Source organism: Oncorhynchus nerka, linkage group LG23, assembly GCF_034236695.1.
Source record: "Oncorhynchus nerka isolate Pitt River linkage group LG23, Oner_Uvic_2.0, whole genome shotgun sequence".
Taxonomy (NCBI): Eukaryota; Metazoa; Chordata; class Actinopteri; order Salmoniformes; family Salmonidae; genus Oncorhynchus; species Oncorhynchus nerka.
The window spans coordinates 7,752,221-7,777,309 of NC_088418.1; the positions used below are offsets into that span (position 1 = coordinate 7,752,221).

The 25,089-nt window shown below is 41.3% G+C and overlaps 1 protein-coding gene across 1 annotated transcript in view; it reads left to right on the forward strand.

The window, feature by feature from the left end:
- Positions 1-25,089, forward strand: part of pde10a (phosphodiesterase 10A) — a 119,047-nt gene that overhangs the window by 42,304 nt on the left and 51,654 nt on the right. The window contains exon 2 of the mRNA XM_065007817.1: positions 10,200-10,334. Coding sequence (XP_064863889.1) covers positions 10,200-10,334 — 135 coding nt within the window. The remainder of the gene's footprint in view (positions 1-10,199; positions 10,335-25,089) is intronic.

Genomic DNA, 25,089 nt, shown 5'->3' on the forward strand with positions numbered 1-25,089 from the left:
ACTGAAAAATTGGGCGTGCAAAATTATTCAGCCCCTTTACTTTCAGTGCAGCAAACTCTCTCCAGAAGTTCAGTGAGGATCTCTGAATGATCCAATGTTGACCTAAATGACTAATGATGATAAATACAATCCACCTGTGTGTAATCAAGTCTCCGTATAAATGCACCTGCACTGTGATAGTCTCAGAGGTCCGTTAAAAGCGCAGAGAGCATCATGAAGAACAAGGAACACACCAGGCAGGTCCGAGATACTGTTGTGAAGAAGTTTAAAGCCGGATTTGGATACAAAAAGATTTCCCAAGCTTTAAACATCCCAAGGAGCACTGTGCAAGCGATAATATTGAAATGGAAGGAGTATCAGACCACTGCAAATCTACCAAGACCTGGCCGTCCCTCTAAACTTTCAGCTCATACAAGGAGAAGACTGATCAGAGATGCAGCCAAGAGGCCCATGATCACTCTGGATGAACTGCAGAGATCTACAGCTGAGGTGGGAGACTCTGTCCATAGGACAACAATCAGTCGTATATTGCACAAATCTGGCCTTTATGGAAGAGTGGCAAGAAGAAAGCCATTTCTTAAAGATATCCATAAAAAGTGTCGTTTAAAGTTTGCCACAAGCCACCTGGGAGACACACCAAACATGTGGAAGAAGGTGGTCTGGTCAGATGAAACCAAAATTGAACTTTTTGGCAACAATGCAAAAACGTTATGTTTGGCGTAAAAGCAACACAGCTCATCACCCTGAACACACCATCCCCACTGTCAAACATGGTGGTGGCAGCATCATGGTTTGGGCCTGCTTTTCTTCAGCAGGGACAGGGAAGATGGTTAAAATTGATGGGAAGATGGATGGAGCCAAATACAGGACCATTCTGGAAGAAAACCTGATGGAGTCTGCAAAAGACCTGAGACTGGGACGGAGATTTGTCTTCCAACAAGACAATGATCCAAAACATAAAGCAAAATCTACAATGGAATGGTTCAAAAATAAACATATCCAGGTGTTAGAATGGCCAAGTCAAAGTCCAGACCTGAATCCAATCGAGAATCTGTGGAAAGAACTGAAAACTGCTGTTCACAAATGCTCTCCATCCAACCTCACTGAGCTCGAGCTGTTTTGCAAGGAGGAATGGGAAAAAAATTCAGTCTCTCGATGTGCAAAACTCATAGAGACATACCCCAAGCGACTTACAGCTGTAATCGCAGCAAAAGGTGGCGCTACAAAGTATTAATTTAAGGGGGCTGAATAATTTTGCACGCCCAATTTTTCAGTTTTTGATTTGTTAAAAAAGTTTGAAATATCCAATAAATGTCGTTCCACTTCATGATTGTGTCCCACTTGTTGTTGATTCTTCACAAAAAAATACAGTTTTATATCTTTATGTTTGAAGCCTGAAATGTGGCAAAAGGTCGCAAAGTTCAAGGGGGCCGAATACTTTCGCAAGGCACTGTATGTGATGGCTGTGATGTATGTGATGGCTGTGATGGCTGTGATGGCTGTGATGGCTGTGATGGCTGTGATGGCTGTGATGGCTGTGATGTATGTGATGGCTGTGATGGCTGTGATGTATGTGATGGCTGTGATGTATGTGATTTATGTGATGGCTGTGATGTATGTGATGTATGTGATGGCTGTGATGTATGTGATGGCTGTGATGTATGTGATGGCTGTGATATATGTGATGGCTGTGATGTATGTGATGGCTGTGATGTATGTGATGGCTGTGATGTATGTGATATATGTGAGCGTGTTCACAGACGTCCAACAATACTGTTAACTCCACGTAGTGTGTGTTCGTGAGCTCACGCTTTGTACATGCAGAGCAATCGTTGCATCATTACTCCGGTCCGTCAAGGTTTTGGACATGTTGTAGTCTGGATCTACACATGCCATCGGGTTTATTAAAGCCAACATCCCACTACCATTGGCTGCTTTTCAACTGCAGCCAATGCTGTAATCAGCGATGGGATTTCTCTCTCTCTCTCTCGTTGCACTTTGTTGGTGTGAGGAGCCTGTCTGTCTGCTGTTGGGGACCTGCTGCCAGTAACGGTTTGGGTCTCACAGGCCCCTCGCTCTCAGATGGTTGTACATGTACTGACACTCAATTCCACCTCGCAAAGTTTGCAATTCGCTCTCTTCTCGTTGAACTTCTTAAAGTTTTGCCAAAAACAGGACTTCGCTGCTGTCGCTTCCCTGTCTCACTCTCTAGCCATTGTTTCCAACCGTTAACGGCGTTGGTGTACGGAGTGCTTTATATTTCTTGTATATAATTGTAAAGATTCACATCTCCTCGCAACTAACTTTATAGCATTGTTGCTTTAGGTATTTATTAATATATATTTTTTTATCACCGTGATGATCATCGGAACCTGCTAGTGGTAGTTAACAGCACTGTGATTTTAATTTTGTTGAGGAAAAAAAAAACGAAGTAGTCATGCTTTATTTGTTCACGAAAAGGTAGTGCCAAAACCAGTGAGCTATTCAGAAAACTAGACACAGAATCTACAGTCTCAATACTTACAAAATTACTGTCACCAGAAACATTCACACGCACACGCACACGTGCACACACACATGCACACTCACTCACACATGTGCACACACACATGCACACTCACTCACACACGTGCACACACACATGCACACTCACTCACACACGTGCACACACACATGCACACTCACTCACACATGTGCACACACACATGCACACTCACTCACACACGTGCACACACACATGCACACTCACTCGCACACGTGCACACACACATGCACACTCACTCACACACGTGCACACACACATGCACACTCACTCACACATGTGCACACACACATGCACACTCACTCACACACGTGCACACACACATGCACACTCACTCACACACGTGCACACACACATGCACACTCACTCACACATGTGCACACACACATGCACACTCACTCACACATGTGCACACACACATGCACACTCACTCACACACGTGCACACAAACGCATGCACACTCACTCACACACGTGCACACACACATGCACACTCACTCACACACGTGCACACACACATGCACACTCACTCACACACGTGCACACACACATGCACACTCACTCACACATGTGCACACACACATGCACACTCACTCACACATGTGCACACACACATGCACACTCACTCACACACGTGCACACAAACGCATGCACACTCACTCACACACGTGCACACACACAGAACGGACAGTGAAGACAGACGCCAGCATGTCCATTAAGTATAACTTTACCTCAGTGCTGGTTCAATGATGTCCAGGCAAATGGCTGTTCTCCCCGTCGTCCCCGACAACACACGTAATAAACAACAGCTCTCAACAACCTAATTGCCTATTAAGCAACAATCCAGTCCTCCTCGCCTCCTTCTCTCCCTCCTTCCTCTAGCGGCCTCCGTTGGGCCTCCTCCCCCAGGAGATGCAGACGGCCACTGTCCCAGGGGCCCAGAGCTGGTTGGAATGACGTCATGATTTCAACCAGCTCTGCCATCTTAGATGTTTAGATGGAGCTGTGATCCCTCGGTCAAAAGCAGAAATACTATTTTTCTGTCTTCCTTTCTCTGCCAATAGATGGATGAGTGAAATATATAATTAATGAATGATTTGAAAGAAGTACTATATAATTAATTAATGAAAACCCTGCTGAAACAAACTGCATATACCAGAATACATTTCAAGCTGGTCCATGCTGGTCAGTGCTTGTTGTGTTTTCGCTGGTGATCAGCCTTCGCTATGTTTTGGACACTGGTGACCAGCAAAAGTTGTGTTTTTGACACCGGTAACAGCATAAACTAAAGTAAAACCGTAATCAAGTCACATTATGCCAGTTTGCAAAGTAATGTCCAATTCCTTTTAAAATCCAGTCAGAGAGGATTCCCAAAATCTACATTCAGAATAACTGCCAGAGTTAAACAAAACGTTTATGCATCTAAACTGGAACAACAATCTATGTAACGGCAGCAATAAGTCTACAGATTGGATTAGTTTAGAAAAAAATATGTAATTTGTCTTGTGTTGCATAACATATACTTTTTGAAAGAATGAATCAATCAATGTACGTACAAAAAACACAGATATTGCAACAAACAACTCTAAATATCAAACTGCAATAGAGCATGCTGGGAAATATGTGCTGGCGGGGGTCGCATTAGCATATTTGGGGACATAGTCTAAAATCTGTTGTATTTGTGCCAACCATTAGTGGAAGTGTTGTACCAGTTTAAGTGGTTTTATCATGTTTATGACAGTTGAGCACCTAATTTGTTCACTGTCAGTTCTACAATCTTGGTCAGAGGTTGTGACAATCAGGAGTTGGACTGTGTTGCTGTGCATCTTCCAGTAACTTAATGGCAATTAGTCACTGGGAAGGTTCGTTTTCAGTAACTTACTGTCTGCTTGCTGCAAGTAATTATTCAAATATTCACAGTTACTTAGTGTGTCACGCAGACTGGCCTGATGGTGTGACTGGAAGATCAGTTTGCTGCCAACGATGACGCCGGGTCCCGAGTGTACAGACACAAATAATACATAGTAGTCTTGTAAACACTCAATTTTAGTGAAGGTATAGTCATCTACTGGTACAACACTTCTACTCACGGTTGGTACAAATACACATATATTAGACCACACTCCCTAATATGCTAATCAACTCCACCGGTACATTGCCGGTGATGATTTTATATATATTCAAAATATTGGGATGAAGAATTTATCTGCACATCAGAAGCACCTTAATTTGCAAACGTAAATTTACACATACCCAGAATTTGCCTTAGTGTGAAGGTGCTGCCACCCACCCTACCATGCGCCCTAAAAGGTACTGCCCAGTAGCATGTGTAAGGTACCTTATGTACCCTTATGTACCCTTATGTACCCTTATGTACCCCAGGGAACAACACTGCAGGCTAACTATACCCTAATTTCAAGAGTGTTTGGATATGTGTTCCTGGTAATAAAGACCTGGTGACACTGCTGAAACATTAATGAACACCCTTCTGCTTAAAAGCTTTTAAAAGTTCAAATCCCCAAAGCATTTATGCACTTTTTATATCAAGTGTCCCTGATCTCTGCAAAACATTTTTTACATTGAAATAATCTGACAACTAATAATCTTGATTTAATTCTGAGTAGTTTTTAGCAAAGTGCAGAAATGTTTTCTCGCTATTAAATCTGTGGCTAATCTCTGTCATGCCCACAGACCTGGTGGCATAGCAGGAAATTCAGATCATAAGCAACCAAGATGTTGTGAGTTCAAATTCCAAGTCTCAAGTCATTCCTTTTACCGCAATAACAGCTTCATTCAGTTGTAAAAATGTATTAATTTGTTGTTGTTTACTTTACTTTTCACTGCAACCAGTAGCCTGTAGTGTACTGTTACAGAAACAATTAACAATGTAGCATTTCATGACAACGTTAAGCGTGGAGATGGACCAATTGAAGTTGAAGATTCTCGGCGCCATTTGGAGCGTCGCAGACCCGGAGGAGGAGGGGAGAGGAGGAGGAGGGGTAGGGGAGGGAGGAGGAGGAGAGGAGGGGTAGGGGGAGGAGGAGGAGGAGGAGAGGAGAGGAGGGGTAGGGGGAGGAGGAGGAGGATGGGGGAGGAGGAGGAGGAGGAGGGGTAGGGGGGAAGAGGAGGGGGAAGAGGAGGGGGGAAGAGGAGGAGGGGTAGGGGGAGGAGGAGGAGGAGGAAGAGGGGGGGGGAGAGGGGGGGAGGAGGAGGGGGGTAGGGGTAGGGGGAGGGAGGAGGGGGGGGAGGAGGAGGAGGAGGAGGGGGAGGGGAGGAGGGGGAGGGGGAGGAGGGGTAGGGGGAGGAGGGGGAGGAGGAGGGAGGAGGTGATACAGAGGAGTCAATGTTCAGTCCTTTTAAATTTTGAGTCACTGCCTGACAAGGTCCTGTTAGGATATATCAGTTGTCCTGTTGGAGCTTTTGTGCCGAATCCACTGCGTTTCAGGTGCATCATTTATGATCTGACTTCAAAAGAGTTCCAGGGTGTGTTGAGGGGGGGTGTCCCGTCCTGCCAGGCCGTTGGCACGGTGTGTACCCCAGGGAACAACTCTACCGGTGCATGGTGCAGGAGCAGATAGGGTCTAAGTAGTGGAATGGGGTAGTGGGTTTTAATGAGGGGTGGTGTCCCGTCCTGCCAGCCCGTTGGCATGGTGCAGGAGCAGATAGAGTCTAAAAAGGAATGGGGTAGTGGGTTTTAATGAGGTAGACTGTGAATGGCCTCTCTCTCCAGTACAGTAGGTAGACTGTGAATGGCTTCTCTCTCCAGTACAGTAACTAGACTGTGAATGGCCTCTCTCTCCAGTACAGTAGGTAGCCTGTGAATGGCCTCTCTCTCCAGTACAGTAGGTAGACTGCGACCGGCCTCTCTCTCCAGTACAGTAGGTAGACTGTGAATGGCCTCTCTCTCCATTACAGTAGGTAGACTGTGAATGGCCTCTCTCTCCAGTACAGTAGGTAGACTGTGAATGGCCTCTCTCTCCAGTACAGTAGGTAGACTGTGAATGGCCTCTCTCTCCAGTACAGTAGGTAGACTGTGAATGGCCTCTCTCTCAGTACAGTAGCTAGACTGTGAATGGCCTCTCTCCAGTACAGTAGCTAGACTGTGAATGGCCTCTCTCTCCAGTACAGTAGCTAGACTGTGAATGGCCTCTCTCTCCAGTACAGTAGGTAGACTGTGAATGGCCTCTCTCTCCAGTACAGTAGGTAGACTGTGAATGGCCTCTCTCTCCAGTACAGTAGGTAGACTGTGAATGGCCTCTCTCTCCAGTACAGTAGGTAGACTGTGAATGGCCTCTCTCTCCATTACAGTAGCTAGACTGTGAATGGCCTCTCTCTCCAGTACAGTAGGTAGACTGTGAATGGCCTCTCTCTCAGTACAGTAGGTAGACTGTGAATGGCCTCTCTCTCAGTACAGTAGGTAGACTGTGAATGGCCTCTCTCTCCAGTACAGTAGGTAGACTGTGAATGGCCTCTCTCCAGTACAGTAGGTAGACTGTGAATGGCCTCTCTCTCCAGTACAGTAGGTAGACTGTGAATGGCCTCTCTCTCAGTACAGTAGCTAGACTGTGAATGGCCTCTCTCCCAGTACAGTAGGTAGACTGTGAATGGCCTCTCTCCAGTACAGTAGGTAGACTGTGAATGGCCTCTCTCTCAGTACAGTAGGTAGACTGTGAATGGCCTCTCTCTCCAGTACAGTAGGTAGACTGTGAATGGCCTCTCTCTCCAGTACAGTAACTAGACTGTGAATGGCCTCTCTCTCCAGTACAGTAGGTAGACTGTGAATGGCCTCTCTCTCCAGTACAGTAGCTAGACTGTGAATGGCCTCTCTCTCCAGTACAGTAGGTAGACTGTGAATGGCCTCTCTCTCCAGTACAGTAGGTAGACTGTGAATGGCCTCTCTCTCCAGTACAGTAGCTAGACTGTGAATGGCCTCTCTCTCCAGTACAGTAGGTAGACTGTGAATGGCCTCTCTCTCCAGTACAGTAGGTAGACTGTGAATGGCCTCTCTCTCCAGTACAGTAGGTAGACTGTGAATGGCCTCTCTCTCCAGTACAGTAGGTAGACTGTGAATGGCCTCTCTCTCCAGTACAGTAACTAGACTGTGAATGGCCTCTCTCTCCAGTACAGTAGGTAGACTGTGAATGGCCTCTCTCTCCAGTACAGTAGCTAGACTGTGAATGGCCTCTCTCTCCAGTACAGTAGGTAGACTGTGAATGGCCTCTCTCTCCAGTACAGTAGGTAGACTGTGAATGGCCTCTCTCTCCAGTACAGTAGGTAGACTGTGAATGGCCTCTCTCTCCAGTACAGTAGGTAGACTGTGAATGGCCTCTCTCTCCAGTACAGTAGGTAGACTGTGAATGTCCTCACACTCCAGTACAGTAGGTGGCGGTGTATGCACCTAAAAGTTGTATGCGATCTGCCAATCAAGTTCCAAAGAAGAAGAAAAAGAAGCAGCATTTCATGGCAAGGAGAGGAAAACATGGTGGAAAGGGAAAGAACAGGAGGGTTCTTCAAAGCCATCACAGAACCCATCGCAAAACCACGCCCATCATTAACATATTTCCCAGCATGCTGTCAGCCCCTGACCATGGAGAGACATTTTTTTTCTATGGTGTAGTAGGTCAGGGCGTGACTAAGGGGTGATCTAGTATATCTATGTCTATGTTATGTTCTAGTTTCATTTTTCTACGTTGGTGTTTTGTATGATTCCCAATTAGAGGCAGCTGGTAATCGTTGTCTCTAATTGGGGATCATATTTAAGTAGTTCATTTTCCCACCTGTGTTTGTGGGATGTTGTTTATGTTTAGTTGCCTGTGAGCACTTCCTTGTCTTCACGTTTCGTTTATTCTTTGTTGTTTTGTGCGTTCCACTAAATAAATATGTGGACACCATATCGCGCTGCACCTTGGTCCGATAATTCTCCTAACGAACGTGACACATGCTCTACTGCTGTTAGATTTTAAAAAATGGCTAAATGAAGATACATTTTTACATTTTCTAAACAAATCCAATCTGTGAGTTGGATTCATTGCACCCATTAATGAAATGGTTGTTCTAATTTACATGGTTTAGGTAGGGTCATTCACTGATCGTCCTAATCCTGCAAGTCATTCTGATTACAGTTTGCGGGAGATAGAGATAGACTTCACTAGCTAGCATAATGTGACTTGATGCTGGTTTTGCGGGTGACCAGCATACGCTGGTAAATTTATGATCAGGTATATGGTTATCAGGTGGTCACCCGCGAAAACAAAAGGAAGGCTGGTCACCCGCGAAAACAAAAGGAAGACTGGTCGCCAGCGAAAACATAAGGAAGACTGGTCGCCCGCGAAAACAAAAGGAAGGCTGGTCACCCGCGAAAACAAAAGGAATGCTGGTCACCCGCGAAAACAAAAGGAAGGCTGGTCACCCGCGAAAACAAAAGGAATGCTGGTCACCCGCGAAAACAAAAGGAAGGCTGGTCGCCAGCGAAAACATAAGGAATGCTGGTCGCCAGCGAAAACATAAGGAAGGCTGATCACCAGCCTATGCTGGTCTATGCTGTTTTTTTTTAAGAAGGGAGATGGAATTAATGTATGAAAAAGGAAATTATTGAATGAAATATATAATGAATTAAATAGGTAATGAATTAATTAAAGATGTAATGAATGAAAGCAGTAATGAATGAAATATGCAATAAATGAGGTAATGAATGAAATATGTAATAAATGAGAGGTAATGAATGAATGAAAGATGTGTAAATGAAGAAGTAATGAATGAATGAAAGATGTATAAATGAGAGGTAATGAATGAATGAAAGATGTATAAATGAAGAAGTAATGAATGAATGAAAGATGTGTAAATGAAGAGGTAATGAATGAATGAAAGATGTATAAATGAAGAAGTAATGAATGAATGAAAGATGTGTAAATGAAGAGGTAATGAATGAATGAAAGATGTGTAAATGAAGAGGTAATGAATGAATGAAAGATGTGTAAATGAAGAGGTAATGAATGAATGAAAGATGTGTAAATGAAGAGGTAATGAATGAATGAAAGATGTATAAATGAAGAAGTAATGAATGAATGAATGAAAGATGTATAAATGAAGAGGTAATGAATGAATGAAAGATGTGTAAATGAAGAGGTAATGAATGAATGAAAGATGTGTAAATGAAGAGGTAATGAATGAATGAAAGATGTGTGATGAAGAAGTAATGAATGAATGAATGAAAGATGTATAAATGAAGAGGTAATGAATGAATGAAAGATGTATAAATGAAGAAGTAATGAATGAATGAAAGATGTATAAATGAAGAGGTAATGAACGAATGAAAGATGTGTAAATGAAGAGGTAATGAACGAATGAAAGATGTATAAATGAAGAAGTAATGAATGAATGAAAGATGTGTAAATGAAGAGGTAATGAACGAATGAAAGATGTATAAATGAAGAAGTAATGAATGAATGAAAGATGTATAAATGAAGAGGTAATGAATGAATGAAAGATGTGTAAATGAAGAGGTAATGAACGAATGAAAGATGTATAAATGAAGAAGTAATGAATGAATGAAAGATGTGTGATGAAGAAGTAATGAATGAATGAATGAAAGATGTATAAATGAAGAGGTAATGAATGAATGAAAGAGCTGATGTCCTCTGTCCCATGTTGTTGTGCAGGTCTGACGGATGACAAAGTGAAGGCCTACCTCTCCCTTCACCCTCAGATGCTGGATGAGTTTGTATCGGAGAGCGTGAGTTCAGAGACACTGGACAGATGGCACAAGAGGAAGAGCAGCGGAAGCCTGCCTGCAGGTAACTCACACACACACACACACACACACACACACTCACACTCACCTCTCACGATACACTGTTACATACTGTAGGTCTCAATGGAGCACCAGCTAGTTTATAGAGGATGTGTTGTCCTTAAAAAGACTTTATGAATTACTGTAAAACTGCAATTCAACACAGTCTCAAATAGTCGCCTGTCCCTTTTAATAGCCGGGCAACGGCCCACATTTCAGCAAATAAACGCCCGTTTCAAATAAACGCCCGTTTCAAATAAACGCCGGATCTGAATGAATTGTTTACGAGGTTAGCATTAATTATCATGAATTGTTTATGAGGTTTAATGTGTGATGTGTTACATTAAATAATTTAGTAATGAGTCTAAAAGTTATGGCTATCATCCATTTTTATCGCCAGTAAAAAAAACTTCTAGCCATTGGCTGCTAACAGCTGAGAACTGCCTGCCATTGGCTGCTAACAGTTGAGAACTGCTAGCCGTTGGCTGCTAACAGCTGAGATCTGCTAGCCATTGGCTGCTAACAGCTGAGATCTGCTATCCATTGGCTGTTAACAACTGAGAACTGCTATCCATTGGCTGCTAACACCTGAGAACTGCTAGCCATTGGCTGCTAACAGCTGAGAACTGCTAGCCATTGGCTGCTAACAGCAGTCAACAGCTTCGGGAGTACGGTAACCTATAAATTACTGATCGCCCTCTAGTGGCATAAGTAAGATCTGCCTAAAATGCACAGTCAAAGAGGAGAATAATTTTAAACGTTTTTTTTCTCCTTCAAAATATAGACATACTATGTCAAAATAAACGTGACACTATCTATGTTTCCATCCAATTTGCGACAGATTTTCATGCAAATATTCTAAAAACTGCATAAAACAATATGCACATTTTCCCACCAGAGACGTATTTCCATCAAACTGACGTTTACAGGTTGTGCGTGATGACAGTGCACTTAAAAATAACTTTTGTGGTTAAATTGGGTTTGCGTTTTAAAAAAAAAAAAAAAAAAATCGCATTTGAAACTTTACTAATGGTTTTGTCACTAAAACTGTTGTGTTATATAGCAAATGTACCCACTGTGGTCTTGGCACGACTGCTCTAGCTAACAGTTTGCAGATACAGTGTAGGTAGGCTAGTCCACTGCATAATTACATTATTATGGATAAGAGCGAGATTATATCAAATGGAAGCCAAGAATCGATCATCATGTCATCAGAATAAGACCCTTGGTATTTATTGGAAAAGGAGAAAAGCTCATCACAGTGCACTTTCACCACCCTGTGAAGTTCATCAGAACTTATTTCATCTGTAGCCTAATAAACTGCATCCCAAACTGTATCATCGGGTGACTCTCAAGTTTCCACCGATAATTCATTTTACATACGCGAAAAGATCCCACCATGTCGAACGAACACATTTTCACATCTGCATTTATAAAATTGTACCGGTGTTTCGTGTTTCCGTCAGCTCGGTGACTTTTCGTCAGGTCATTTCGGCAGGTCATTTCGGCAGGTCATTTCATCAGGTCATTTCGTCAGGTCATTTCGTCAGGTCTTTTCGTCAGGTCATTTCGTCAGGTCTTTTCGTCAGGTCTTTTCGTCAGGTCTTTTCGTCAGGTCATTTCGTCAGGTCATTTCGTCAGGTCATTTCGTCAGGTCATTTCGTCAGGTCATTTCATCAGGTCATTTCGGCAGGTCATTTCGGCAGGTCATTTCGTCCGCATGAAATGGTTGGATGGAAACGCGGTTACTGTCTGTAAATGATAACACGTTAGTGCAGGAAATTAAGTTATTGGTTTTAAAATGCTGGAAGGGAATGCCGAAATTAAACAATATACTATTCAAAATGAGCAAAAAGCTGTGTACATTAAGGAAATGGATGCCTGACTCAAACAGAAGCCTGTCTCCTCTATTCAGTGCCTGTTGTGTTCATTGATCTCAGCAAATAAAGGCTTGAGCTATTTTAAGTTTTACGCTATGAAGCTTTTATAAGAACAGAGGCAGCAAGACTGCATGTAACAACCTCTATGTAGTGCCTATGCAGTGCTTATGAAGGCTTTATGAATGACCTATGAAGCATTTATAAGAACAGTAGCAGGACTGCATGTAACAACCTCTATGTAGTGCTTATGAAGGCTTTATGAATGAACTATGAAGCATTTATAAGAACAGTAGCGGGACTGCATGTAACAACCTCTATGTAGTGCTTATGAAGGCTTTATGAATGACCTATGAAGCATTTATAAGAACAGTAGCAGGACTGCATGTAACAACCTCTATGTAGTGCTTATGAAGGCTTTATGAATGACCTATGAAGCATTTATAAGAACAGTAGCGGGACTGCATGTAACAACCTCTATGTAGTGCTTATGAAGGCTTTATGAATGACCTATGAAGCATTTATAAGAACAGTAGCAGGACTGCATGTAACAACCTCTATGTAGTGCTTATGAAGGCTTTATGAATGACCTATAAAGCATTTATAAGAGCAGTAGCAGTAGGCCAGGTAAACACCACTCACCATCTCCATGGAGCATCAGCTAGCCACGGTTGTTTATAAGTGATTTGTGAAGCGTTTATGCGATGCTTATGAAGTGCGTTATGAATGACCTATAAATAAGAACAGTTGCAGGTCTGCAGGTAACAAAAACCTTTCCTATTCTAAGCTCACAGACCTAGCACATCCATCAATGGCCCACCGGCCTGACTGGCCTGACTGGCCCCCATCTCTCCTACTGATGTCAGAAACAACCTCCTGGGACCAGCGCCGTTCCGAAAGGGGGGCAGGGTGTTTCTGTGTGTCAGTGTGTGTGGAGGGGGCTGGCCGAGGGTGTGGCTGTGAGTTGGGTTATGTTTAGGAGAGCTGGTAGAGGTGAGGTTTGGCAATGTTTTTTTTGCCTTTTTCAGTTTTTCTACATGAGGGCTACAGACTGTAGCCAGTCAGCCAATCAGCCAGGCAGTCAGCCAAACAGCCAGTCAGCCAATCAGCCAATCAGCCATTCAGCCAGTCAATGAGTATTATTATATCTTGTGTTCTTCATTTAGTCATTTAGCAGATGCTCTTATCCAAGTTTAACGTTTTATTAGTTGTGTGTACAGGATAAGCTTGGTATACGCTGAGTGTACAAAACATTAAGAACACCAGCTCTTTCCATGACATAGACTGACCAGGTGAATCCCGGTGAAAGCTTTTATCCCTTATCCCTTATAAATCCACTTCAATCAGTGTAGATGAAGGGGAGGAGTCGGGTTAAAGATAAAGGGGAGGAGTCAGGTTAAAGATGAAGGGGAGGAGTCAGGTTAAAGATGAAGGGGAGGAGTCGGGTTAAAGATAAAGGGGAGGAGTCGGGTTAAAGATGAAGGGGAGGAGACGGGTTAAAGAATGATTTTTAAGTCTTGAGACAGTTGAGACATGGATTATGTATGTGTGCCATTCAGAGGGTGAATGGACAAGACAAAAGATTTAAGTACCTTTGAACGGGGGTTTGGTAGTAGGTGCCAGGCGCACAGGTTTGTGTCAAGAACTGCAACGCTACCGGGTTTTTCACGCTCAACAGTTTACCGTGTGTATCAAGAATGGTCCACCATCTAAAGGATATCCAGCCAACTTGACACAAATGTGAGAAGCATTGGAGTCAACATGGGCCAGAATCCCTTTGGAACGTTTTCAACACCTTGTAGAGTCAACATGGACCAGCATCCCTGTGGAACGCTTTCAACACCTTGTAGAGTCAACATGGGCCAGCATCCCTTTGGAACGTTTTCAACACCTTGTAGAGTCAACATGGGCCAGCATCCCTGTGGAACGCTTTCAACACCTTGTAGAGTCAACATGGGCCAGCATCCCTGTGGAACGCTTTCAACACCTTGTAGAGTCAACATGGACCAGCATCCCTGTGGAACGTTTTCAACACCTTGTAGAGTCAACATGGGCCAGCATCCCTGTGGAAAATTTTCAACACCTTGTAGAGTCAACATGGGCCAGCATCACTGTGGAACGTTTTCAACACCTTGTAGAGTCAACATGGGCCAGCATCCCTGTGGAACGCTTTCAACACCTTGTAGAGTCAACATGAGCCAGCATCCCTGTGGAACGCTTTCAACACCTTGTAGAGTCCACATGGACCAGCATCCCTGTGGAACGCTTTCAACACCTTGTAGAGTCAACATGGGCCAGCATCCCTTTGGAACGCTTTCAACACCTTGTAGAGTCCACATGGACCAGCATCCCTGTGGAACGCTTTCAACACCTTGTAGAGTCCAATGCCCTGACAAATTGAGGCTGTTCTGAGGGCAAAAGGGAGGGGTGCAACTCCATATTAGGAAGGTGTTCCTAATGTTTTGTACACTCAGTGTACATCGTCCAATCAAATGCTTACTTGCAGGTTCCTTCTGGACAATACAACAACAATAAGAAATAATAAAAGAAAACCATATGAAGATAAAGTAAATGTCTCAGTAGAATATAATAAACATTTTAGCATCAGGATAATACAAGAAGGCACATTTTATAGTCCAATATTTACACGTGTTTTGGGTATTTATTTTTAATTGAACCTTTTAAGGGGGGGGGGGGGGCAGTGTATAAATTTGAGCAGTATAAAAAGAGTCAACGGTTGTGATGTGTGTTACGGTGTGGAGAATCACAGCAGGTGGTCAGTCCAGTTGAAGTGTTCAGCCAGCCTGATGGTTTGTGGAGAGAAACTGTCTCTGGACCTGTTGGTAACAGACCTCATGCTCTGATACAGTCTGATGGTTTGTAGAGAGAAACTGTCTCTGAGCCTGTTGGTATCAGACCTCATGCTCTGATACAGTCTGATGGTTTGTAGATAGAAACTGTCTCTGAGCCTGTTGGTAACAGACCTCATGCTCTGATACAGTCTGATGGCTTGTAGATAGAAACTGTCTCTGAGCCTGTTGGTATCAGACCTCATGCTCCGATACAGTCTGATGGTTTGTAGATAGAAACTGTCTCTGAACCTGTTGGTAACAGACCTCATGCTCCGATACAGTCTGATGGTTTGTAGATAGAAACTGTCTCTGAGCCTGTTGGTATCAGAACTCATGCTCCGATACCATCTGCCCGACTGTAAGGAAGAGATCAGCTCGTGGCTGGGCTGTGTGGGGTTCTTGATGATGCTACAGGCCTTCCTCTGGCACCATTTCAACTAGTCCTGGATGGGTGGAAGCAAGGTCCCAGTGATGATGTTCACCACCCGCTGGAGGGCCTTGCGGTCGCGGACGAAGCAATTCCCGTACCAGGCCATGAAGCAACCGGTCAGGATGGTCTCGATGGTGTAGCGGTAGTATTTGGAGAGGACCCGGGGCGGCATGCCAAATTTGTTCAGCCGCCTTAGAAAGTAGAGGCGCTGTTGCGCCATCTTGACCAGAGTGGTGGTGTTGGTCCATGTCAAGTCCTCTGTGATGTGGACTCTGAGTGGTGGTGGTGTTGGTCCATGTCAAGTCCTCTGTGATGTTGACTCTGAGTGGTGGTGGTGTTGTTGGTCCATGTCAAGTCCTCTGTGATGTGGACTCTGAGTGGTGGTGTTGTTGGTCCATGTCAAGTCCTCTGTGATGTGGACTCTGAGTGGTGGTGTTGTTGGTCCATGTCAAGTCCTCTGTGATGTGGACTCTGAGTGGTGGTGTTGTTGGTCCATGTCAAGTCCTCTGTGATGTGGACTCTGAGTGGTGGTGTTGTTGGTCCCTGTCAAGTCCTCTGTGATGTGGACTCTGAGTGGTGGTGTTGTTGGTCCCTGTCAAGTCCTCTGTGATGTGGACTCTGAGTGGTGTTGTTGGTCTCTGTCAAGTCCTCTGTGATGTGGACTCTGAGTGGTGGTGTTGTTGGTCCCTGTCAAGTCCTCTGTGATGTGGATGCCAAGGAACTTAATACTGCTGACTCTCTCTACTGCAGTACCATTCACGTGGATCGGGGTATGTTCCCTCCTCTGCTTCCTGAAGTCAACAATCAACTCCTTTCTTTTGCTGACCTTGAGGGAGTTGTTGGTGTCACAACACCACATTTGCCAGTTCACTTACCTCCTCCCTATAGGCTGACTCGTCGTTGTTGGTCATCAGGCCTGTAACCGTGGTGTCGTCAGCATGCTTGGTGGTATCGTGCAAAGCCACGCAGCCGTGGGTGAACAGGGAGTACAGAAGAGGACTGTGGATACAGTGGAGGTAAACCTAGGCATTGAGGGGTGATGAGAGAGATATTGTCTCTAGAAACATCATTTAAACGAGGTGATGTCATCGCATGTTTGGGAGGTGGAACTAAAGGGTTGGCTAAGGCGTATTGAGCAGGGCTAGAGGCTCTACAGTGAAATAAGACAATAATCACTAACCAGAACAGCAATGGACAAGGCATATTGACATTAGGGAGAGGCATGCTTAGTCGAGTGATCATAGGGGTCCAGTGAGTAGTTAAGCGGGCAGGAGACAAGGCGATTCAGACAGCTAGCGGGCCGGGGAAAGCAAGCTAGCAGACGGGCCTCAGAGGGACGTCGTGACTGGGGAAGTCTGTTTATAGCCTCCTCGTGCTTTTACGTCGGTAAACCAGTCGTTATGGATTAGTAGGGTTCCGTGTGGTAAAGGGGACGAGCCCAATTGGCAAAAAAAGTTATAGTGGACCAAGAAATTGTCCGATGGACCTATTCAGCTAACCGATATGCTCGATATGCTATTCAGCTAGCCGATATGCTCTAGACAGCTAGCGGGCCGCGGCGAGCAGGCTATCAGATGGGCATTCAGGGGACGTCGCGACGGAGGGGCCAGTTGAGTAACCCCCTCGGGCAGATCTCCATTGAGACGGGTTTGATCAGCTCCAGCTGTTCTCATTGAGACGGGTTTGATCAGCTCCAGCTGTTCTCCATTGAGACGGGTTTGATCAGCTCCAGCTGTTCTCCATTGAGACGGGTTTGATCAGCTCCAGCTGTTCTCCATTGAGACGGGTTTGATCAGCTCCAGCTGTTCTCCATTGAGACGGGTTTGATCAGCTCCAGCTGTTCTCCATTGAGACGGGTTTGATCAGCTCCAGCTGTTCTCCATTGAGACGGGTTTGATCAGCTCCAGCTGTTCTCCATTGAGACGGGTTTGATCAGCTCCAGCTGTTCTCCATTGAGACGGGTTTGATCAGCTCCAGCTGTTCTCCATTGAGACGGGTTTGATCAGCTCCAGCTGTTCTCCATTGAGAGGAAGCCTTTCTCTGTTGTTGACGTCAGCAAGTCTGTAATCCAGGCCAGTACACACACACACACACACACACACACACACACACACACACACACACACACACACTCCCCAGATAAACAAGCAGGTCATTGTGTCCTCTTCCTTATTATGGTGCATTCTGGGAAGTGTAGTCAGGTAGAAGGTGTTCTGTCCTAGAGGGGAGTTGGTCAGAGGGGGCAGGGCCAGGGCTGTTATGTTTGCCAGACTGATGACGAAGTACACCCTCTCTCTGTCACTCTCCCTATCTCTGTTTATCTCTATCTCTCTCTCAATCTCTCTTTCTGTCTCTCTTGCGCTCTCTCACTTTGTCTCTCTCTTTTTTTATATATTTTTATGTATCTCTACCATTACCACTAGTATCATTTATACCTCTAATATCTCTACTACCATTACCACTAGTATCATTTATACCTCTAATATCTCTACCATTACCACTAGTATCATTTATACCTCTAATATCTCTACTACCATTACCACTAGTATCATTTATACCTCTAATATCTCTACCATTACCACTAGTAGTATTTATACCTCTAATATCTCTACTACCATTACCACTAGTATCATTTATACCTCTAATATCTCTACCATTACCACTAGTATCATTTATACCTCTAATATCTCTACTACCATTACCACTAGTATCATTTATACCTCTAATATCTCTACTACCATTACCACTAGTATCATTTATACCTCTAATATCTCTACTATCATTACCACTAGTATCATTTATACCTCTAATATCTCTACTACCATTACCACTAGTAGTATTTATACCTCTAATATCTCTACCATTACCACTAGTATCATTTATACCTCTAATATCTCTACTACCATTACCACTAGTATCATTTATACCTCTAATATCTCTACCATTACCCCTAGTATCATTTATACCTCTAATATCTATACTACCATTACCCCTAGTATCATTTATACCTCTAATATCTCTACCATTACCACTAGTATAATTTATACCTCTAATATCTCTACCATTACCCCTAGTATCATTTATACCTCTAATATCTCTACCATTACCACTAGTATCATTTATACCTCTAATATCTCTACTACCATTACCACTAGTATCATTTATACCTCTAATATCTCTACCATTACCCCTAGTATCATTTATACCTCTAATATCTCTACTACCATTACCACTAGTATCATTTCTACCTCTAATATCTCTACCATCCCCACTAGTATCATTTATACCTCTAATATCTCTACCATCCCCACTAGTATCATTTATACCTCTAATATCTCTACTACCATTACCACTAGTATCATTTATACCTCTAATATCTCTACCATTACCCCTAGTATCATTTATACCTCTAATATCTCTACCATTACCCCTAGTATCATTTATACCTCTAATATCTCTACCATTACCACTAGTATCATTTATACCTCTAATATCTCTACTACCATTACCACTAGTATCATTTATACCTTTAATATCTCTACCATTACCCCTAGTATCATTTATACCTCTAATATCTCTACTACCATTACCCCTAGTATCATTTATACCTCTATCTCTACCATTACCACTAGTATCATTTATACCTCTAATATCTCTACTACCATTACCCCTAGTATCATTTATACCTCTAATATCTCTACTACCATTACCACTAGTATCATTTATACCTCTAATATCTCTACTACCATTACCCCTAGTATCATTTATACCTCTAATATCTCTACCATTACCCCTAGTATCATTTATACCTCTAATATCTCTACCATTACCACTAGTATCATTTATACCTCTAATATCTCTACTACCATTACCACTAGTATCATATATACCTCTAATATCTCTACTACCATTACCCCTAGTATCATTTATACCTCTAATATCTCTACCATTACCCCTAGTATCATTTACACCTCTAATATCTCTACCATTACCCCTAGTATCATTTATACCTCTAATATCTCTACCATTACCACTAGTATAATTTCTACCTCTAATATCTCTACCATCCCCACTAGTATCATTTCTACCTCTAATATCTCTACTACCATTACCACTAGTATCATTTATACCTCTAATATCTCTACTACCATTACCACTAGTAGTATTACTACCTCTAATATCTCTACCATTACCACTAGTATCATTTATACCTCTAATATCTCTACCATCCCCACTAGTATCATTTCTACCTCTAATATCTCTACCATCCCCACTAGTATCATTTCTACCTCTAATATCTCTACTACCATTAGCACTAGTATCATTTATACCTCTAATATCTCTACCACCATTACCACTAGTATAATTTATACCTCTAATATCTCTACCATTACCCCTAGTATCATTTATACCTCTAATATCTCTACCATCCCCACTAGTATCATTTCTATCTCTAATATCTCTACCATCCCCACTAGTATCATTTCTACCTCTAATATCTCTACTACCATTAGCACTAGTATCATTTATACCTCTAATATCTCTACCACCATTACCACTAGTATAATTTATACCTCTAATATCTCTACCATTACCCCTAGTATCATTTATACCTCTAATATCTCTACCATCCCCACTAGTATCATTTCTATCTCTAATACCTCTACCATCCCCACTAGTATCATTTCTACCTCTAATATCTCTACTACCATTACCCCTAGTATCATTTATACCTCTAATATCTCTACCATCCCCACTAATATCATTTCTACCTCTAATATCTCTACCATCCCCACTAGTATCATTTATACCTCTAATATCTCTACCATCCCCACTAGTATCATTTATACCTCTAATATCTCTACCACCATTACCACTAGTATAATTTATACCTCTAATATCTCTACCATTACCCCTAGTATCATTTATACCTCTAATATCTCTACCATCCCCACTAGTATCATTTCTATCTCTAATATCTCTACCATCCCCACTAGTATCATTTCTACCTCTAATATCTCTACTACCATTAGCACTAGTATCATTTATACCTCTAATATCTCTACCACCATTACCACTAGTATAATTTATACCTCTAATATCTCTACCATTACCCCTAGTATCATTTATACCTCTAATATCTCTACCATCCCCACTAGTATCATTTCTATCTCTAATACCTCTACCATCCCCACTAGTATCATTTCTACCTCTAATATCTCTACTACCATTACCCCTAGTATCATTTCTACCTCTAATATCTCTACCATCCCCACTAATATCATTTCTACCTCTAATATCTCTACCATCCCCACTAGTATCATTTATACCTCTAATATCTCTACCATCCCCACTAATATCATTTCTACCTCTAATATCTCTACCATCCCCACTAGTATCATTTATACCTCTAATATCTCTACCATCCCCACTAGTATCATTTATACCTCTAATATCTCTACCACCATTACCACTAGTATAATTTATACCTCTAATATCTCTACCATTACCACTAGTATCATTTATACCTCTAATATCTCTACCATTACCACTAGTATCATCTATGCCTCTAATATCTCTACCATTACCACTAGTATCATATATACCTCTAATATCTCTACCATTACCCCTAGTATCATTTATACCTCTAATATCTCTACTACCATTACCACTAGTATCATTTATACCTCTTAATATCTCTACTACCATTAGCACTAGTATCATATATACCTCTAATATCTCTACTACCATTACCACTAGTATCATTTATACCTCTTAATATCTCTACTACCATTAGCACTAATATATTATATATCCCTCTAATATCTCTACTACCATTACCACTAGTATCATTTATACCTCTAATATCTCTACTACCATTAGCACTAGTATCATATATACCTCTAATATCTCTACTACCATTACCACTAGTATCATATATACCTCTAATATCTCTACTACTACCACTAGTATCCTTGATACCTCTAATATCTCTACCATTACCACTAGTATAATTTATACCTCTAATATCTCTACTACCATTACCACTAGTAGTATTTATACCTCTAATATCTCTACTACTACCACTAGTATCATTTATACCTCTAATATCTCTACTACCATTACCACTAGTATCATTTATACCTCTAATATCTCTACCATTACCCCTAGTATCATTTATACCTCTAATATCTCTACCATTACCACTAGTAGTATGTCTACCTCTAATATCTCTACTACCATTAGCACTAGTATCATTTATACCTCTAATATCTCTACCACCATTACCACTAGTATAATTTATACCTCTAATATCTCTACCATTACCCCTAGTATCATTTATACCTCTAATATCTCTACCATCCCCACTAGTATCATTTCTATCTCTAATATCTCTACCATCCCCACTAGTATCATTTCTACCTCTAATATCTCTACTACCATTACCCCTAGTATCATTTATACCTCTAATATCTCTACCATCCCCACTAGTATCATTTCTACCTCTAATATCTCTACCATCCCCACTAGTATCATTTATACCTCTAATATCTCTACCATCCCCACTAGTATCATTTATACCTCTAATATCTCTACCATCCCCACTAATATCATTTCTACCTCTAATATCTCTACCATCCCCACTAGTATCATTTATACCTCTAATATCTCTACCATCCCCACTAGTATCATTTATACCTCTAATATCTCTACTACCATTACCACTAGTAGTATTTATACCTCTAATATCTCTACTACTACCACTAGTATCATTTATACCTCTAATATCTCTACTACCATTACCACTAGTATCATTTATACCTCTAATATCTCTACCATTACCCCTAGTATCATTTATACCTCTAATATCTCTACCATTACCACTAGTAGTATGTCTACCTCTAATATCTCTACTACCATTAGCACTAGTATCATTTATACCTCTAATATCTCTACCACCATTACCACTAGTATAATTTATACCTCTAATATCTCTACCATTACCCCTAGTATCATTTATACCTCTAATATCTCTACCATCCCCACTAGTATCATTTCTATCTCTAATATCTCTACCATCCCCACTAGTATCATTTCTACCTCTAATATCTCTACTACCATTACCCCTAGTATCATTTATACCTCTAATATCTCTACCATCCCCACTAGTATCATTTCTACCTCTAATATCTCTACCATCCCCACTAGTATCATTTATACCTCTAATATCTCTACCATCCCCACTAGTATCATTTATACCTCTAATATCTCTACCATTACCCCTAGTATCATTTATACTTCTAATATCTCTACCATTACCCCTAGTATCATTTATACCTCTAATATCTCTACCATTACCACTAGTATCATTTATACCTCTAATATCTCTACCATTACCACTAGTATCATCTATGCCTCTAATATCTCTACCATTACCACTAGTATCATATATACCTCTAATATCTCTACCATTACCCCTAGTATCATTTATACCTCTAATATCTCTACTACCATTACCACTAGTATCATTTATACCTCTTAATATCTCTACTACCATTAGCACTAGTATCATATATACCTCTAATATCTCTACCATTACCCCTAGTATCATTTATACCTCTAATATCTCTACTACCATTACCACAAGTATCATATATACCTCTAATATCTCTACTACTACCACTAGTATCCTTGATACCTCTAATATCTCTACCATTACCACTAGTATCATTTATACCTCTAATATCTCTACTACCATTACCACTAGTATCATTTATACCTCTAATATCTCTACTACCATTACCACTAGTATCATTTATACCTCTAATATCTCTACTACCATTACCCCTAGTATCATTTATACCTCTAATATCTCTACTACCATTACCACTAGTATCATTTATACCTCTAATATCTCTACCATTACCACTAGTATCATTTATACCTCTAATATCTCTACTACCATTACCCCTAGTATCATTTCTACCTCTAATATCTCTACCTACTAAATACTAAAATGAACATATACCTAACTGCCTGTCATCCTCACCATTACTACAACTACCATCATCATTACTACTGCAATACCACCACTATCATTAAACTACACCGTAACCCCTACTACCCGTACCACTACTATGGATGTAGTAATTGGGATGTTCTAATGTGGATGTTCTAATTAGGATATTCTAATTTTTATTTATTTTACCTTTATTTAACTAGGCAAGTCAGTTGAGAACAAATTCTTATTTTCAATGACGGCCTAGGAACAGTGGGTTAACTGCCTGTTCAGGGGCAGAACGACAGATTTGTACCATGTCAGCTCAGGGGTTTGAACTTGCAACCTTCTGGTTACTAGTCCAACGCTCTAACCACTAGGCTACCCTGCCGCCCCAATGTAATAATTGGGATGTTCTAATTGGGATGTTCTAATGTGGATGTAATAATTGGGATGTTCTAATGTGGATGTAATAATTGGGATGTTCTAATTGGGATGTTCTAATGTGGATGTAATAATTGGGATGTTCTAATGTGGATGTAATAATTGGGATGTTCTAATGTGGATGTTCTAATGTGGATGTTCTAATGTGGATGTTCTAATGTGGATGTTCTAATTGGGATGTTCTAATGTGGATGTAATAATTGGGATGTTCTAATGTGGATGTAATAATGTGATGTTCTAATTGGGATGTTCTAATGTGGATGTAATAATTGTGATATTCTAATTGTGATGTAATAATTGTGATGTTCTAATAGTGAGGTAATAATTTGAATGTTCTAATTGTGATGTTCTAATTGTGATGTAATAATTGTGATGTTCTAATTGTGATGTAATAATTGTGATGTTCTAATTGTGATGTAATAATTGTGATGTTCTAATTGTGAGGTTCTAATTGTGATGTAATAATTGTGATGTTCTATTTGTTATGTAATAATTGTGATGTAATAATTGTGATGTTCTAATTGTTATGTAATAATTGTGAGGTTCTAATTGTGATGTTCTAATTGTAATGTTCTAATTGTAATGTTCTAATTGTGATGTAATAATTGTGATGTTCTAATGTGGATGTAATAATGTGGATGTTCTAATTGTGTAATAATTGGGATATTGAATCATCTTTGAGTGCGTTCACTGCCATATTAAAGTGTCCCAGACATGTATGGTATTTGCAGATATGGTCAGAACAAGGTATGAGTCATCTTTAGTGTGTTCAATTATGCTGTTGTTAAAGGTGCATTTATATTTATTTATTTATTCTTCTGGAGAATCAAGATTTTAGGTGTTTTTTTTTACATTTACTGCCAGGGTCCAATATTACACTGTTAAGGTTCTGTTGAAGAGCTTCTTTGGTCGGTGATAGTAGAACCAAATCATGTCCCTCTCTCTCTTTCTGTCTCTGTTTATAGCGGGGAGCCACAGAGAAACAGACTGGCTGCCTGGATTGGGAATCACAGTGTGTGTTGCAAAAAATTACAAACCAATCAAACTAAATGATTGGATGTTATTCATCTTTGTGTAGCATAAGATTATTAAATACATCAATCAATGTACATGTAAAACAACAATTCCAAAAAAACAACCTGCAGTAGAGGATGCTG